Source organism: Anolis carolinensis, chromosome 6 (assembly GCF_035594765.1).
Source record: "Anolis carolinensis isolate JA03-04 chromosome 6, rAnoCar3.1.pri, whole genome shotgun sequence".
NCBI lineage: Eukaryota > Metazoa > Chordata > Lepidosauria > Squamata > Dactyloidae > Anolis > Anolis carolinensis.
In genome coordinates, this window is record NC_085846.1 from 3,130,933 (window position 1) to 3,150,213 (window position 19,281).

The 19,281-nt window shown below is 46.9% G+C and overlaps 1 protein-coding gene across 1 annotated transcript in view; it reads right to left on the reverse strand.

Annotated features, from left to right (window-relative positions):
- Positions 1–19,281, reverse strand: part of LOC103281593 (zonadhesin) — a 52,255-nt gene that overhangs the window by 13,185 nt on the left and 19,789 nt on the right. The window contains exons 11-24 of the mRNA XM_062957030.1: positions 17,983–18,077; positions 16,286–16,462; positions 15,154–15,359; positions 13,997–14,141; positions 11,486–11,730; positions 8,189–8,353; positions 7,843–7,970; positions 5,564–5,835; positions 5,087–5,295; positions 4,642–4,786; positions 3,405–3,655; positions 1,964–2,096; positions 1,526–1,709; positions 125–292 (exon numbers count right to left, since the gene is read on the reverse strand). Of these exons, the coding sequence (XP_062813100.1) occupies positions 125–292; positions 1,526–1,709; positions 1,964–2,096; positions 3,405–3,655; positions 4,642–4,786; positions 5,087–5,295; positions 5,564–5,835; positions 7,843–7,970; positions 8,189–8,353; positions 11,486–11,730; positions 13,997–14,141; positions 15,154–15,359; positions 16,286–16,462; positions 17,983–18,077 (2,523 nt within the window). The remainder of the gene's footprint in view (positions 1–124; positions 293–1,525; positions 1,710–1,963; positions 2,097–3,404; positions 3,656–4,641; positions 4,787–5,086; positions 5,296–5,563; positions 5,836–7,842; positions 7,971–8,188; positions 8,354–11,485; positions 11,731–13,996; positions 14,142–15,153; positions 15,360–16,285; positions 16,463–17,982; positions 18,078–19,281) is intronic.

A 19,281-nucleotide genomic window follows, 5' to 3' on the forward strand; every position in this document is an offset into this window, starting at 1 on the left:
GCCTGATTAGAGCACAACTCTCAAAATACTTCAGTCAGTCCTGCAGAAGATTCTAGGAATTTGAAGTCCCGCAAAAAAAAAAAAGATTTTGAAAATTTTGGCTGCCTCCACCTTCCATACTCACTCTTGGAAGGTGTCTGGGGAAACCTTGCTGTGGCAGGCTGAGAAAGGCCCCACGGGGTCGGACAGGGCCCCGCAGACATCCGTCCCATTCACAAACATGAGCTGCTCCGGGCTGCAGTCGATGTCGAACCCTGTCTCCACATCCTCGTCGTCGGATGGCTCCTCGCGCCTTGAAAAGGGGGGACCAAAGAGAGAAGGCATTGCTGAGATTCACACACAGGACAAGGCAAGGTAGAGGAGGCACCAGTGGGCAGCCAGACTATGGCAAAAGCTTCATTCGGGGGACCAGTCCCTTCAGAGCCAGAGTGGGCAAAGGATGGCCCTGGGGACAAGAGCCCCCTTGGTGAGCAAAAAGAGGCCCCCAGGTTTCAAAGCATGGCTCTGGGGAACGTTGATGTTGTGACTCAGCCACAGCATAGCCAGAGTGAGGATGAAGAAGGGGATTCTGGGTTTCAGATACAAGAGCCTGATGAGTCAGACGAGGGGATGCAGGATGAATTTCAGGATGATGGCATGAGAATACAGGCTGATTCAGAGGCTCAAGAAATGCAGTTTGAGCAGAATGAACTGTTGACCCCACAAGCCATCGATAACAGCCAGAATGACATTCCCATGGGAATTAATGAGCAAGAGATGTCTCAAGCCCCGGTTCAGGTGCGAGATAACAAGGACCTTGAAGGGGCGCCATCATTATCTAGGGCGGACCGGTTGTTATGGAAGGGAGTTCAGCCTCGTAGGAGTGTGAGATTGGTAGGAAAAAGAGAGGCCTCTTCAGGAAAGAGGAATGCATTTCTGGGGTGCTTTTAAAAGTGTGTGTTTGCCGTTAGATTTTTGTCAAAGCAAATCCTCGCTTCATCTGTGTGGATGTTTTTGCTTCACGATTAAGAAAAGATTATTGTTCCTGGATCTTTGAAACCTTTGGGCCTTTGTTCTTTGGGATCTATCGTTTACTGTTTTGGCTTATGGATTTGTGGATTATTATGGCTCATGGACTAATGGGTCTTTATTGACTTTTTTATTGCCTGCTTTGATTTATATTTATATCTACAAAAGACTTTCTCCTGTGTCTGACTGGGTGTCTATAGCAAGGTGAACTATTCTGAGGTGCAACAGTTGACTCCATGTCTCCTCTGTTTAGATAAGGGGTGCGTTTATGTTGTTGAATGAATGCAGTTTAACACCATGCACAGTCCAATGGAACTTGAGAGTTGTAGTTTAGTGAGGTACAGCACTACACTTGGGCAGAGAAGGCTAAAGATCTTGTAGAACTACCAAGTTTCTGTAGCATTGAGCCAGGGTAGTTAAAATGATGTCAGGCTGCATTAATTCTACAGTGTAATCATCCATAGACTGCAAACATGGGTGCATCCCTCCATACATGGACACACACAACGGGCCTGACCTGTTCCGGGTGCGGATGCCGGCCTTCATCTCCCTTTGGACGGAGACCTCCCAGCTGTTGCCAAAGGTGTTGAGGCTCCGGGTCCAGGTTCCGTCAGGCCTCATGTATTCGTTGTTCCGCCGTCCGTCGTAATTGCCGCAGAGTCCACCCACGCGGTTCTGATAGGTGCTGGGAAGAGTGATCTCTGGGTAGGACAACGAAAGGAAGGAAGAAAGAGATAGATAGATGGTAACACCAAGAGTGCAGCCGTGCAACCACCCACCTGGAAATCTTTGGGTGCCAAGAGATGGTCACTTTTAAGCCTCCAGGCTCCTGAGAGCTGCCGAGAAAGTGGACATTTTGGGGGACTTGAGGGTTTTATGATTGCCTCCTCCCTCCCTCCCTAAAAAGGGCAGACCCTCTCCACACCCCTCTGACCCCCAAGTGGGTGAGCCTTACCAGCGAAATCCCTGCCGTCAAAGGAGACCGTGAGGCCAAAGTCCGTCTGCAGGAGGAGCCTCAGGCCCCGCTGGGAGATCTGGAGTGACCCGTCCAGAGTGGCAAAGGGCGGAGTGACTGCCAGGCCGTTCACCTGCCAGGGAGGAGTATTCCCATGTTTATTTACACCCCACTTTCTTCTTTTATGCAAGACTCTACACTCAAAAGAATAGAACAGTAGCCGCCCTAGGTTTTTTCACTATGTACGCAAATCTAGGCCCCCCCCGAAATTACACCCCCCCCTCCAACTTGGCGGCGGCGCGCTCTCCAGCCACGGAACTCCAGGAAGTCCTTGCTATTCTTGCAGAAATCTCGCGAAATCTTGCGAGAATAGCAAGGACTTCCCTGTTCCGCGGCGAGCAACCCAATGGTCGCCGCCGCCACCGCGAGAGAGCCCAGCAAGGGCTGCGCCCGAAGGGCTTCCATTATGAACTGGCTCTGGAATAGAATTTAAAACAGGCATGGGCAAACAGGTGTTCTGGACTTCAACCAACAATTCCTAGGAATTATGAGAGTTGGACTTCAACACACAATCCCTAGGAACAGATGATACAATGGGACAAATGATATAACAGGACAGATGATACAACAACGGAACAGATGATACAACACTGGGACAGATGATACAACAGCAGGACAGATGACACAACAACGGGACAGATGATGCAACAACGGGACAGATGATACAACAATGGGACAGATGATACAACATCGGGACAGATGATACAACACCGGGACAGATGATACAACACCGGGACAGATGATACAACACCGGGACAGATGATACAACAACGGGACAGATGATACAACAACGGGACAGATGATACGACACCAGGACAGATGATACAACAACACCTGGAGGGCCAAAATTTGCCCATGCCTGTTCTAGGGGCTTTATATACAGCATATCAATATATATATATATTGGCGAACAGGTGACAGGATATTCTTGCATCTTCTCACAAAGATACCCCATGAAGTGGGACACTTAAATTACCCAGAATTTGATGTAGATCACTCAAATCCATTGTGCTTCGAATATTGCTATGACCCTGGGATAGTTGTTTTGTTTCATTGCTGGAAATGTCATGGGGAAGGGGGGGGGGCATCAGGATTTTAGAGATTTAGGTGGGGCAGGCCCAAAAATAGGTTGGGAACCACTGGTCAAGTGAATGGGGAAAGGTTCGTGAAGCCTCAGATGAAATTCCTTGTGAACCAGATGGAGTTGTGAATCTGCTCTGTTAGACCGAACCCTAAATGAGACATCCAGGGAACTGGACCTATTCAGCATCTTCACTAAAACACAGACCAAATCCATTGCCATTTTATTCCCCACCAAAAAGACCAGATGCTTCTCGACCATGTGGGTTTCGGAGGCAGGGGTCCTGGGCGTGTTGCTTACCAGCATCTTGCGCCGCTGCATGAGGGTGATGCTATAGCCGTAGACAGAGATGTAGACCTCGCGCAGGAAGGAGAAGCGGTGGAAGGGGAAACGACGCCGGTTCCGCCCAGCCACCGAGAAGGGCTCCAGCACCGAAGGAAGGTCCAGGAGGGTCTGGCTCAAGGCGTAGGTGGAGCGGCCCTGGAAGTGGTGGACAAAGCGGTCGAAGGTGCGGTAGTGGGGGTCCCCGGAGATCACGCACTGGTGGAATTCTGGGCAAAAGGAGGAGGAGGAAAGAGTTATATCTTAAGGAATTCACTAGGCTGGGCATGGGCCAACTTTGGCCCTCCTCTAGGTGTTTTGGACTTCCATTCCCACCATTCCCAACAGCCTCAGGACCTTTCCTTTTCCCCCTCAGCCGCTTAAGCGGCTGAGGGGGAAACGGAAGGGTCCTGAGGCTGTTGGGAATGGTGGGAATGGAAGTCCAAAACGCCTGAAGGAAGGCCAAAGTTTGCTGTATCTTTTCTAGGTAAAAATACAATCACGTTCATTGTTAGTGTTTTTGTTATATGGAGTGAAATGTTTAATCTATTGTTGCTGTGGAATTGTGTGCATTTCGTTCCGGCAAGCATTCCAGCAGTCAAGAGGTTAATTGCAGCGAGCCCTGATTGATTGCTGGAAGGGCAAATGGCAAAGACTTCCATTTGTGCTATGTGACAGGAAGATACATCACAAGCTGTGGAATGCAGAAGAGGTCCTACAGCACAGAGAGAACGGACTTCGTGAGAGACGGATGTGCTCCATGTTTGTTCATTTGGATGCAACATGTGTCCTGATAGCTTTGGTTAATTAGCACTGTAAATAAAGCTTCAGTACCGCTGTCTTCAGCAGAGATAAATCAACGAGGTTGTCGTGCTTTGTTGGTGCCACTTTCGCCGTTTGCAGAGTGGTCTGATGGGTGAGCTGAAGTGGGACCTGGCTCATCAATTAGTCGGGGTTGCCAATTCCCTAACAGGTGAGGGGTGCAGGACCCCTGCAAAAGTGGGGGGATGCCAGTACTGCTATACTTCTGCCCAGGGGTATTATTTTCTGCACAGAAAGTTCTGCAATCGGAAACATTTTCTGTGAAAAATCTGCACAAAATATTTTTGCATAGAATGCAACCCAGGTAGGGGCGGCTTGATGAGGAGAGAGAGGGCAGTCGGGGTCTTTGTGCCCGGGACCCCTGCTTGTCCTTCTGGCCAATGGGAAGACTCACCTCTGGGCTGGCAGAAGCGCTGCCCGGTGCTGCTGAGGACACAGAGAGACCCGGAGAGGCACTCAAAGGCCCGGCAGGAGATCTTCCCACCCCCCAGACAGGTGCAGTGCTCGCGGCAGTCCAGGGTCACCCAGGTGTCTCCGGGCTGGAAAAAGAGGAGATCGGCTCTGTCAGGACCCACACACCACACCACGCCACAAAGGAGACTCTTGGTTTAAACCAGGCACGGGCAAACTTCAGCCCTCCTCCAGGTGTTTCGGACTTCAACGCCTACGGAATGGTGGGAGTTGGAGTCCAAAACACCTGGAGGGAGGGCCCAAGTTTGCCCATGCCTGACTTAGATGATGTTTTCCTACCTGGCAGAAGGGTGCTGGACTGGGTGTCCCTGGTGTCCCTTCCAACCTCAACAGTGCCCCCCAGCCCTATGGTGCTGCCCCTGACTTACGCTGTGGTACTCGTGCTGGCTGTCCAGGCACCCGCAGTTGTGTGCGGAGACACAGGTGTCATCACTGAGGACGTAGCCCCGGTCGCAGGTACATCCCTCCACGCAGGTGGTGCGGCTCTGGCAGGTGGCCGGCGCATAGAGGTTGCAGCAGGTGGCCGGGCAGGGAGAGGCGCACTCTGTGTAATGGCTGTGCGGAGGGCAAGGCAGAGCTGGAGAGGAAGAAAGGAGCAAATGTCAGCTATTCGGGCAGGCATGAGCAAACTTTGGCCCTCCAGGTGTTTTGGAACTCTGGGAACATTAGCCTAAAATCCATAGAAAATGTTAGAAAAGACCCCCTCCCCCCGTATATCCAATACCAAAATGCTTTTCATTTGCCATACTCTTCAATCGATTTAATCTGTGTGCATCATTCGTCTCCAGGTCCCCGGATCCTTTGGGTCCTTCCCACCCTCTGGGCTCCCAGCCTGGGCCCCTTACGGCAGAAGGTGCTGTTCCTCCAGGAGAGTCCGGTGACGCCTTGGCTCTTGCAGGCCTCCACGTAGGACTGGACGTTGTCGCACAGGACGGAGGCCATGCCGTCGTACTCGCACAGGTCGAAGAGGCAGTTCTGGATGAAGGGCCTGGGGTCGATGACGGCATGGCAGCGCTGGTACTTGCGCCCCAGGATCTCTCCACACAAGCCGGACAGGCGCTCCATCTCTTCTGGGGAGCAGTGGGGCTCTAGATCCTCACGGTCGTCTGGCTGGCAACTAAAGGCAGAGCAAGAGAACAAGGAGTCAGCGGAAGATAATTGGGAGCAGGTAAGTTTAGTTGCATGTATACATGTGTCTGATGTCTCCAATTCTTGACATTTCTGGTCGGCTGACAAGGAACAGATGCCAGCCATAAAACAGCCGACCATAAAACCTCAATTACCCTCTGGTATGTGGGAGCCCCTATATATGTGGGCCAAAAGAAGGTTCTGACATTTGGTACAATAAAAATCTGTTGGAATCTACCAGCATGTCTTGGTGCTTTTTCCTTTGGAAGACGGACCCACAGCACAACTGAGAGAAGAGAACCCGACATCTAAACACACACAGAGAGAAATATAGTGTGTGTAGATGTGTGTTGTAGCTCAGCAAGTGGCAGAGGATTTTTCTGATATGTCAGAGGATGAAGGGTTTGATGGTTTCAAAGTGATGAGTCTGTCAGTGCTAGGAGAGAATCACAGACACTTGAGGATGATGTATTGCATTCCTGTGATCATTCCCAGGCAACTGGGGAGACTGAAACCAGTTCTCTTGGGAAACAGTTTTCCTGAGAAGTCAGATTTGGTTTGAGAACGGAGGGAGTGAAAAATAGACTAATTAGACATTTGGAGAGAATCCGTGAGAAGACCTTGAAGCCCAGGTGCCTTTGGCATGATCTCATGGCAACTTGGTCGGGCTTAAATTAAGTGGTCTTGGCTTTACGCCTCTAAGAGGAGACAACGTTGCCAAAGGATTACAAGAGGAGACAACATTGCCAAATGTCAGGAGAGAATACTTCTGGAACATGGCCATACAGTCCGGAAAACATAAAACAACCTGATGGCTTTCCTGTCTGTCTCTGCTCTCAAGTTCATGTTTCAAGTGTACTCAAGTTTCCTGTTCTGATTCATGCCTTTGTCTCCTGAAAGGGTTTTCCTTGGAAAAGTTCCTGTTGTCTTGTTGATGGATTTATGTTTGAAGTATCACTGTGGATTTGGGCACTCTTGATTTTATGTACTTTGTCATTTTTAGATTATTGATGTTTGGTATTTTCTATTCTTCTGTCCCTTTTGGAATTGCCTCCTCCCACCTTTTACCTGCTTTCTTCAATAAGCATTCTTAGATAGAACTTCTGGACTCATGTGTGGTGCTGGGTGAAGAGGTGTTTCAGTGCTGGAGTGCAACAATATGTGTGTGCGTGTGTGTATATCTCCTATGTCTAAAAATGACATGCATCTTATAGTCATAGGTGCTTTTTTGTATACATAAAACTTTTTATGGCACACATGGCACACAATCAATGGCATCTTAGAATCAAAGAAATATGATACAGATATTGATATAGATATATATACACATGCATATACGAGGGTTATCCAGAAAATAGATTACGTTTTGGAATTAAAAATGAACAAAGTATAGGAGAAAACATTTACCATATGCAGTTGAAAACCCCAGCCAAATACCACTTCTAAACATAGTCGCCATTCAAATTGAGACACTTATCATAGTAAGAAATGAGCTTGGCAACTCCTTCCCCACAAAACTCTTCCGCTCAACACAGTGTTTCGGCAATGATGCGCAGCTGTGGGAAGGTGTGACCGGCTGGTTGAGGACGTAAGTGGCAGAGTTTTGTGGGGAAGGAGTTGCCAAGCTCATTCTTCACTATGATAAGTGCCTAGATTTGAATGGTGACTATGTTGAGAAGTGGTATTTGGATCTGGCTTTCAACTGCATATGGTAAATGTTTTCACCTATACTTTGTTCATTTTTAATTTCAAAACGTAATCTACTTTCTGGATAACCCTCGTGTATATATATATAGAAATAGAATGGGATGTAGATTTATGTTCAGAAAAGAAACGTTCCCCCAACTCTGTAATTTCTAACTAAAATCACAGGGAACACAATCTCATAAAATAAAAGGCTTCATATGAGAGTAACAGAAAGTGGCCTTTCCAGATGAGACTATGTTCGGAAGAGCAGGGTTCTGCCCACTGCAACCGCCTTCTGTCCATTCCTTACCCGGGGTCAGCATCTCCGGGGGCTTTCCAGCTGTTCCCAAACTGGCTGTCACTGGCGGCCAGGTGTCCGTTTGGCATCAGAAGGTCATCTTGGGAGTGGTTGTTGAAGTTGCCACACATGCCACACACCTGGGGAGAGAAGGGTCTTTTGAGAGTCTTTGCTCTAAGGCAGGCATGGGCAAACTTTGGCCCTCCGGGTGTTTTGGACTTCAACTCCCACAATTCCTAACAGCCTACCGGCTGTTAGGAATTGTGGGAGTTGAAGTCCAAAACACCCGGAGGGCCAAAGTTTGCCCATGCCTGCCTTATGGGTTTTGGTGACTCCATGACTTTTGCAGATGTTTTACCTTGTCAAAGTAAGTCCCCGGGAGCTGGATCTCCAAATGGTGGTTCCCATCGAACTTTACCACCAGACCAAAGTCGGTCTCCAGAATGACATAGATGCCGCTGGAGGTGATGGAGACGCCTGGGATGCGCCCCTCCACGGGGGTCCGGACCCGTTGCCCATCGATCTGCAGCCAGAATTGAATGATGAAATGCTACACACCTCACTGCTGAATTTTGAAACCAGCACGAAACCACTTTAGTTAAAGTATCACAGTCTCCTCTCTGGGATGTCTCCATGAATGGCCCTGCCTTAATGCAGCAGTTCTGATTCTGATCATAAGATACACACTCATTTCAATACCAACAACTACAACAGCAAAAGCTTTGAACCTAAGAAAAAAATAAAATGTCCACCTGCAGCTCTATTTACATGTTCTTCTGCTTGCACAATACTTTTTTGTTTTAATGCAGCTTTGCAGTGCAATCTTTTGGACAATGTTTTGATGTGCCATAAAGGATCAAAATTATTGAAATACTAGTACTCAACTTCTTACATAGGTGGTTTCAGAGATATAACCCAAACTTCCTACCAGGAGTCAATAACAACAACAACAACAACAACAATAATAATATCAGAAACTCCTCAAAACACAGCAAAGAGTCAGTACAAGAAAACCGCACTACAAACTAGAGCTGACAGCTGGCACAACAAAACACTGCATGGAAAGTTCCTTGACAAAATTGAAGGAAAAGCTGATGAGGAGAAGACCTGGCTCTGGCTCATGAATGGGACCCTGAAGAAGGAGACAGAAGGCCTGATCCTTGCAGCCCAGGAGCAAACCATCAGAACAAAGGCAATTCAGGCCAAGATTGAAAAATCAGCTGATGACCCAAAATGCAGACTGTGCAAGGAAGCTGACAAAACCATTGATATCCTCAGCTGTTGTAAGAAAATTGCACAGACAGACTACAAACAGAGGCACAACTATGTGTTCCAAATGATTCATTGGAACTTATGCCTCAAGTACCACCTCCCAGCAGTAAAGAACTGGTGGGATCACAAACCTGCAGAAGTATTGGAAAATGAGCACGCAAAGATACTGTAGGACTTCCGAATCCAGACTGAAAAAGTTCTGGAACACAACACGCCAGACATCACAGTTGTGGAAAAGAAAAAGGTTTGGATCATTGATGTCGCCATCCCAGGTGACAGTTGCATTGACGAAAAACAACAGGAAAAACTCAGCCGCTCTCAGGACCTCAAGATTGAACTTCAAAGACTCTGGCAGAAACCAGTGCAGGTGGTCCCAGTGGTGATGGGCACATTGGGTGCTGTGCCAAAAGATCTCAGCCGGCATTTGGAAACAATAGACATTGACAAAATCACGATCTGCCAACTGCAAAAGGCCACCCGACTGGGATCTGCGCGCATCATCCGAAAAGACATCAAACAGTCCTAGACACTTGGGAAGTGTTCGACTTGTGATTTTGTGAAATGAAATCCAGCATATCTATCTTGTTTGCTGTGCCATAAAATAAAATAAAATAATAATAATAACTTTATTTTTATATCCCGCCTACATCTCCCTGCAGGGACTCGGAGCAGCTGACAAGGGGCCAAGTCCAAATTTCCCCAATAAGCAAAATAAAATATATTTACAGTAAAACGAACATCATAGACATTTACATTACATAAATCAAACCAACATTTTAACAACCATATAATGGTAAGTAAAACTGCCAAATAAAAATAATACAGCAGGTTAATGGCTCCACACTTGCAAACTACTCCACAGAATTCAACAATGAAATAGTGAGAGTGGGTGGAGCAAAGAAAGGTCCAACTTGGAGGCGGGATTCCCACACAAAAACAAAAGTGTGAGTGGGATGCTCTCTGCAAAGTATGGAGTTTTTAAAAAGGAAACATTGGTTCTAAAATACATCCTGTTTCTACAGAGGCTTAGATGGGGGGAAATGGAATCTTAGGCTCCATATACACTACCATATACAATCCGGATTATCTGCTTTGAACTGGATTATATGAGTCTACACTGCCATATGATCCAGTTCAAAGCAGATAATCTGGAATTATATGACAGTGTAGAGGGGGCCTTAGGCTGCATCTAACACTTTCACATCATGCAGTTTGGAACTGGATGATATGGTCAGTATTGACTCATTTAATGCAGTTTAATTGCATAGGATTGATTGCATTATTTAGCAGTGTAGATCCATTAAGCCTCTTCTACACAGCTGTATATAATCCAGATTATCTTCTTTGAAAGGCTAAGATAATTCAGTACAGATAATGTGAATTTTCTGCTTTGATAACCAGGATTATCTGGCAGTGTAGAAGAGGTCTTAGAATAGAAGAACCACAGTACTTTCCTTGGGGTGATATATAAACAAAAATGATTGTGGTTGCTCTTCTTATTTCATGGTTGTTGTTGCTCTTCTACCATTTCTTAACGATCACACCCATCATCCCAGTGGCCTCTCTCTGCCCCAAATGAATGAATTTTATTATTACTGTCACAGACCAGGATGCAAAACATTAAAGTCACAGTTTTTTTTAATGTTGTGACTCAGCCTTTGCTTTTGTGTGACTCTGATGAGGATTCTGGGATGCAGTTTCCAGATGATGGGATTCAGGTTCAGGATGAGTTTCAAGATGACTCTGATGGGAATTATGGGATTGAGGTGCAGAGTGTTCCTGGGAAGGAATGATGTTGTTACTGATGATGGTTTTCAGGTGCAAGAAGCAGAAAGGGAGAGTAGCTCCCAGCCTCAGCCTGATAACACTAACGAGCCCTGTGGCCTTGAAAGCGATGAGGCCGCTTCTCTAGATCGAACTAGTCATTTGGAATTTTTGGGGTTGCGCAGAAGTCTCAGAATAGCAAATAAGAGGGAGGTCAAAGGGCAAAGAAATGCCTTCATGTTATGCTATTAAAACAGTCTGCTGAGAGGGAAATCTTTGTCAAAGCAATTTCCTCGCTTGAGTCAAGAACCAAGTCTGCTCTCCTGTATTATCTTGTAGCCTGGATGTATTCTCATTTCTGGGACTTTGCCTTCTTTTGAAAGGACCTTGTTTCATGCCTAATGTTTCTATGGATTTGTTTCTTACAGCCTTGTTTTTGTAACTATCTTTTGGAATCGAAATTTTACCTTTTATGAACTATCTTTTCCCTATTTCCTACGATCTGTGTGCAGCCTGGTGTCTTTAGCAAGGTGAAGCTAACCTGAGGTGCGACATTTAAAGCCGCAGTTTGCACCAAATGGCCTCTCTTCACACTCACACCCACACACACACCCCTTACCAGGACGCGGCGGCTTTTCTGGAGGGTGACGGTGTATCCATGCAGCTGGAGGGTGACCTGGCGCAGGTAGGAGGCCTCGGGCTGCCCCCGCTCCTCGTTCTTGGCCGTGATGGTGAAGGAGGGCAGCCGGGGGTCGCTCTGGCAGAGGCCCACCAGCGTGTAGGTGCAGGTGCCCATGAAGGAGACCATGGCCCCGTCAAAGGTGTAGTAGTGGGGGTCCCCGGCCACGTGGCAAGCCGCCACACCTGCAAAGGGTGGAGAAGGAAGTCGGACACTTTACAGCCAGGATAAGGGTGACATTGATTGACTATTGGATAAACACAGATGTCTATTCTAAACAATGTAATGAGCTATACAAAACACAATAATGGTTCAAAACATAAGTAGTACACAATATGTATATTAGAGCATCATATACATATTACATTCACAGAATCAATGCTCAGTCCTATGGTATATAACTATGATGTCCCAGAGACCCTCGGGTCATGACCCTGTATTCGTTGCGGACCAGAGCGACGAGGAAAGAGGGTTTATGCCGACTCAGCAAGATTCTGTTCCCTTCCAGATGCTCCCTGTTGACAGTTCAAGCCCAAAGCTCATTAAAAAAGCCCTTGAGGCCGAGCCTGTTCCCAGCGGTTCCCTTCCCTTTGATAGGAGGCTGTTTTGGGAATCAAGTCACTCAGAGAAGGCTAACTTACGGAGGAGCGCGAGATTAACAGCCAGAGAAACCGCTGACTAATCCATTTCACTTGAGAGTTTCCAGGGAGGCTTGCATCTGGTAAAGATGTTGTCTTTAGCCAGTTTTCCCTTGGGAAAAATGTTGGACACCTGTTTTGAAGGAAGATTTGAAGTCCCTTAAAAGTTCTGCGCGCTGGCTAGCCAGCGCGGTGTCAACGTGTCAGTTGTAGGATCAACGTCGCCTCTAGTCCTTGTGGCACTCTACTCTCGAGTAGACTGGCCGTTGCGCCTCGCCTTCTAGTCAAGTCTGGACCGCGATTGGATCCACTATCTTCAGCCTTGCCTTGCCTTGTTTCCTTGCCTTGCCTTGAACTCCTTGCTTTGGACCCGCTCCCTGGGACTCTTGCAAAAGACCTGGATTATTCCCCACTCAAACTGCTTGGAAGTTTGAGTGTGTTTCGGTTAACTGGATTTTCATCTTTAAAACTCTAATACTGGACATTGGACCTGATATTACTGGACTATTTTTGACCTTTCCCAGAAGGTCTATTGATGGACTATATATTCTGCTTATTTTTGTTTTATTTCTTCAATTCTTTAATAAAGATATTAGATTGTTTATTGGCTTTGGTGTCTGGTTTCCAGTGCTCATGCAGCCTAGAGTATCACAATAACCCAAAAGTATCTAACTCAGTATTATAAATCAAACAAGATGATATAAGTCTCTGCAGTCCTAAAAGGATTAGATTGGCTTAAAGGCAAACCGATTCAGAGTCTCTGCAGTTCTGGAAGGATTCCTCAGGACTCCACCGGTTTTGAAACAATAAGCCAAGGAGACAGAGTCAATGCTGATGTAGATCCTGAGTAGCTGGTTATTGACTGGAGTAGGTGGTAATATATCCGTTTACGCCATTTACAACTGGTTCACGGGTTTTATCCCAGTTTCGGTAACCCTTCTTCTGGTAAGCGGAAAAACATTGACATTGATTGACACCAGGCCGTTCCCCTAAAACCGGAACTCAAGGCCCCTTACCAATTAATCCAAGTACAAATACACCAGAAAAGAAATCCCTTCACATTGCCCTCCCATAGATCTTTAGTCTCTCCAGAGGAAGGAAACGCAGTCAGCCCTCCAGATCCAAGGGTTCAATCATCCACATCTTGAAAACATTCCTCCAAAATAATCCCTGAAAGCAAGCCCCAATTGTGCAATTTCACTATGATGTCAGGAGCGCAATGGGTTAAACCTTTGTGTCAGCTGAACTGAACTGCTGTGGGAGATGAGGAGCAGGGAGGCGAAAGTGATGAGGGCGTGCCTCTAGATCGGGCTAATCGTTTGGAATTTCGGAGGTTGCATAGAATAGCAAATAAGAGGGAGGTCAAAGGGCAAAGAAATGCCTTCATGTTATGCTATTAAAACAGTCTGCTGAGAGGGAAATCTTCGTCAAAGCAATTTCCTCACTTGAATCAAGAACCAAGTCTGCTCTCCTGTATTATCTTATAGCCTGGATGTATCCTCGTTTCTGGGACTTTGGCTTCGTTTTAAGGACCTTGCTTCATGCCTAATGTTTCCACGGATTTGTTCTTACAGCCTTGTTTTTGTAACTATCTTTTGGAACTGAACGTTTACCTTTTATGAACTATCTTTTCCCTATTTTCTAATAAACTACAAAATACTACATTTGGTGTGCAGTCTGGTGTCTTTAACAAGGTGGAGCTAACCTGAGGTGCGACAACCACACAACATCCCAGTGATTCTGACTTTGTCAATACAAGGCATGTTTTGCCTTCCCTGTTCCATGCCATTCAAGCGCTTCAGGTGTGGCTCACCTGTGTCCTGGCAGCCCAGCAGGCCCTCCTCAGACCGGCACTCCTGGACGGGGCTGCAGCTCCACTCCTCGCAGGTGACGTTGTTCTGGGCCCCACAGGTGCAGTGCTCGGTGCAGTTGCTGTCGGCCATCCAGCTATCCCCGACCTGAAAAGGAGGAGAAAAAAAGGAGGGATGAAGAAAGAACAACCCATGTTTTTCAGTCCAGTTTCAGATGTGTTTGAGATCATATCTGTGCAGATGGCATCGGGCATCTGTCTTACAAGCATCAAGCAAGTCCAAAGTCTAAGAAGAATCTAAATGGAGCCTGAGATCTGAGCAGTCACAGATCAGATCGTGTGGTCTGCAGCCCCTCCCACAACCTCTCAGGAAACATAGAGCAAAAGAAGCTGCATACCAGAACATAAATATAAAACAGTATGCAAACAGAATTATAGATTAACAAATGACTAAAAGAAGCTTGAAGAAGGTTGTAATTCCCAACATCAATCATGTATTGTGATATCCACAGTGACACATTAGCATAGTCTGTCTGGAAATGCATCCCTCGCAGATAAGGGGTCTTACTATATGCCCTTTCATGAAGGAGGTTTTCAGTGCCTCTTGCCATCACAGAAGGCAACTTAAACTGATTCTACTTCTTCCCTGAGCATGTAGGGAGCGATATAAATGTCAGAGTAATGGTTTGTATAGTGTGAAATGTTCACTCATTGTTAAATCTAAAGTTTGTGCAATGTTCCGGGAAGCATTCCAGTAGAGACATGGTTAAATGCACAGTTAGATATACCGCCTGGAGTGGCATTGTGGAGCTTCTGTAACAGATATTAGTCACTAGGAATGGAAAGTGGGAGGCAACAAGTTTATCTGACGTTTTCTTTGCCAGTCGTCATCAATTCTGCTGGACATGAGAGTGAGCTTCTCCAGCTGTGTGCTTGTATATAGCTGTAAATAACTGCAGTAAAAGTCAACTACCGCCAGGCTCAGCAGACAGCTATGAGTACAAGTGTGCATGTTTGTTCATACATCTTAGCAGATGCTAGATTGCTGGACGGAGGGGAGACTGAGGCAGAGAGCTCAATTTAACCCTCATACATCATTAATAAACACTTTAATGGTGACAAGAAAACACGAAGCATTCTCATGCTGCTGGCCTCCTTACCGGGTGGTACTGCCCGCTGTCGTCGGTGCAGCCGCACTGGCTGATGGGAACGCAGGTCTCTCCGCTGAGCACAAGGTCGTCGTCGCAGACACATCCCTCCAGGCAGGGCTGGCCGGGACAGCCGGGTTCGGAGGGGCCGTCTAGACAGGTAGCCGGGCAGGAAGGGGTGCAAGGGGAGTAGGAGCTCCCAGGGGGGCAGTTCAGGGCTGGAAAGAGGTGGGAGAAACACCTTTAATACAACACAAAAGGCAAGAGCAAAGCTCTCCCCTGAGAATGCTTGCTTCTGTTCAAGAGACTCCAGCTTGGTGCTGCCATTAGACCACAGATGGGCCCAAAAGACCTTTCAGGGGTTAAAACAGGATCTCTAGATCAGGCATGCTAGGAATTGTGGGAGTTGGAGTCCAAAACACCTGGAGGGAGGACCAAAGTTGGCCCATGCTTGCTCCAGATGCCCAACAGCAGTGGTTCCCAACCTTTGGTCCTCCAGGTGTCTTTAACTCCCAAAGCCATGGCAAGCTTGGTTGACAGTCAGGTGGGGAAATGTTAGTCAGGTCCAGGAAATGTTAGTGTTTTTGTGATATGTAGTAAATGTTTAATCTATTGTTGCTGTGGAAGTGAATGTATTTCGTTCCGGCAAGCATTCCAGCAGTCAAGAGGTTAATTGCAGTGAGCCCTGATTGATTGCTGGAAGGGCAAATGACAAAGACTTCAATTTGTGCTACATGACAGGAAGAATGGACTCTGAGAGAGACGGAAAAGTTCCATGTTTGATCTTGCAGATGCAAGATGTGTCCTGACAGCTTTGGTCAATTAGCACTGTAAATATTAATGTAAATAAAGCATCAGTGCCGCTGAGATCAGCAGATAAAATCAACGAAGCTGTTGTTCTTTGTTGGTGCCACTTTCGCCATTTGCTAAGTGGTCTGACGGGTGAGCAGAGGTGAGACCTGGCTCATCAATCAATCGGGGATCGCCGATTCCCTGACAGGAAAGTGGAGTTGAAAGGATACATGTGGCTTTGGACAGACTATGTATCTACTCCTGACTTCAAGTGTGTGTATCCACTTTAGAGTCTTGAAAGACCAAACTGGATAATTGAATGGAAACAAATAAGTAAAAGAAAGTGGCGTACGGCAGAAGCTGTTGTTCCTCCAAGCGATGTTGACCCCAGCCTGGGCGCAGCGGTCAGCGTAGGACTGGAGCGCAAAGCAGAGGGTGCTCGTGTCCCCACCGGTGCCACAGAAGTCATAGACGCAGCTCTCGAAAAAACCCTCGGGAGGGATCTTGCTATGACAAGGGGAGAACGGACCTGCGGGGAGATGACATGCAGTCGGCATCCAAGAAGGACAGAATGATATGCTTCTTGCATATTTTAATTTTAATTAAAATTTACAAACGTGATGAATACACACAGTCCACATAACACACATGGCATCCACACTACAACATGTAAGACATCCATCTTGGCCCACATCCTACACAAAGTTAACCTTTATCCCACACACCTGTGCACCCCACACCTTGACTTCCATCCCTAGTCACTGTGGTGCCTATAACATTACTTATTTACCCTTCTATTGTGTTTGCCCATAAATTCCTTTTTGGACTATTTATCGTTGACTTCTTTGACTCTCCTTCCAGATATGCTATTGCCCATTTCCATCTCTTTAGGAAATCTTCATTGTTTTTGCCTGCCAAATTATTGGCTATCTTGGCCGTTTGCATGTGATACATTAATTTATCTTTCCAATCCTTTTTAGCTAACACTTTTCTATTCCTAGCAATTATCATTCTTGCTGTTGCAGCACCTTTTGCAGGGTTTAGTGCAGGCGTGGGCCAACTGTGGCCCTCCAGGTGTTTTGGACTGTAACTCCTACCATTCCTAACAGCCTCAGGTCCTTTCCTTTTGCCCCTCAGCCACAAAAGGAAGGGGCCTGAGGCTGTTAGGAATGGTGGGAGTTGGAGTCCAAAACACCCGGTGGGAGGGCCACAGTTTGCCCAGGTGTCAAAGGGATGACTTCATGAGTTCTTGGTCGGGCCCGAGGGTGAAAAGGAAGGGGCCTGAGGCTGTTAAGAATGGTGGGAGTTGCAGTCCAAAACACATGGAGGGCCACAGTTGGCCATGCCTGTAAATCTAGGTGCAGAGGCAGAAGGCAAGTCCTATAAAGGAGACCAGGCTGAGAACACAATAATTTAGGAGGGTTTCTATTAAAAGTGGCTTGTTAATTCAGGGAGATGTTCTTCTGGGGATATTTTTAACACAAATACGGAAACTTCTCAAAGCAGCCTCTTTGTCTTGCCTGCCCTGCAACCAATGTCTACCTAACTGTTGGTGTATTTTGGTGTAAGGGTGAAATGTTGAATCAAGTGTTTTTGCTGTTGGGTTTTTGCAACTGTGTATGCTTTCCAGCAGCACAAGGGTTAATGGCAGGCCAGCTTGAGTGATAGCCTGCCTAGCCAATAGGTCAAGCCTTCTGGCCTTAGAAGTGCAGACAGGACGTTCGTCATTCTGCAATGGAATGTGGGAGTTGCCGACAGCAGAAGAGCTTCGCTGACGATAGGCAAAGAGAGAGGACATGCTTTGCCTTGCTAGGGAAGCATGGGTCCTATGAGCTATGGACTTTGTAGTTGTATATAGTTTGTATATAATAAAGCCTTGGAACTTCTGTGATCAGCTGAATTACGACTGTGGTGTCGTTTGTCAGTGCTGCTTAGCCAGATGCTTAAGCAGACTGATGGAGGAAGGATTAGTGAGAGGCCTGACTCACCAATAAATCAGGGTGGTTCGGAGCTAATTAACAGGGGTAACTAACCGGACTCCGTTCTCACCTTGGGGGTCTGTCAGGATCCCGCAGCTGGAAGGCTTCTCCGCTTCTGCCGCAAGATCCTTGTCGCACTCTCCTGGGTCCCCCGTGTTGCTGCAGCTGCAAAGGCAGGATGTGCCAGTGATGACATTGTGTTGCATTTGTCTACTTATTTACATATTGATTGATACTGAAGGGACCATAATCCAGAAAATAGTAAACTTTTGCCTATGTAGCTTTGCCTCTGCATATGCCCCTCCCTTCCTGTGAGCTGGTGCCTTTCTCCAGGAAGTTCCAAGGAGAGAAGAAAGCTCAGAGTAAACAAGTTAGGTCATTGGTATCGCTTGTGCCAAGTGGGTGTGGAAGGTGAGGAAGACCCTCAGGCATTGGTGAATTTTAGATAAGCCAAGATATATATTCTTTGTTAACTGCGCACATGTTGCAATGGCCATTTGCATAGTACGGACCCATTACAGTGGGTGCCTACAGCTGTTTGCCTTACCATCAGCTGTGATAACAATAAAAGGCTTGGTTTATTCATCTCTTGGAATTCTCTCCTTTGCTTCCCCTCCGGGCCAGTCTCCAACAATATAGCATCACGATCTGCATAGGACAGCAGCATTTGGGTGTTGGAGGAGGACCCTAGAGGAGCTGTTTCAAATCCTCGAATGTTCCCCTCAAAGCAAATCTCATATCATCTGATATTTCCCAGACAAAGACCAGGACATGTGTGGCCATTCAACGGCAGAGTGCAGTCTGGCCATCAAAAGTTCTCTGCTTCTCTGCTCCCCAAAGCGGCGAACGCCTTCCTTCTCTCCCCTTCCTCGAGGCTAGGTCTCTGGGCTGCCTGGCCATGTTCCAGAAGCATTCTCTCCTGACATTTCACCCACATCTATGGTAGGCATCCTCAGAGATTCTGAGGTCCGTTGAAAGCTAGGTAAGTGGGGTTTATATATCTGGGGAGGTCCAGGATGGGAGAAAGAACTCTTTTCTGTTTGAAGCAAGTGTGAATGCTGCAGTTTGCCAGCTTGATTAGCATTGAGGTGCCTTGCAGCTGCAAAGCCTGGCTGTTGCTACCTGGGAGCATCCATTAGCTGGCCCTGATTGTTTCCTGTCTGGATTTCCCCTGTTTTCAGAGTGTTGTTCTTTATTTAGGCTTTTCCTTAATCCCTCCTTATTATCCAGCATTTTCACTTATCCATCACTTTTATTTTTCAGTGATTGGTTTGGGGGGGGGGGGGCGCCAAAATTCTATTCGCCTATACTTGAACATTGGAGCACCGGTGGCAAAGTGTGTTAAAGCGCTGAGCTGCTGAACTTGCAG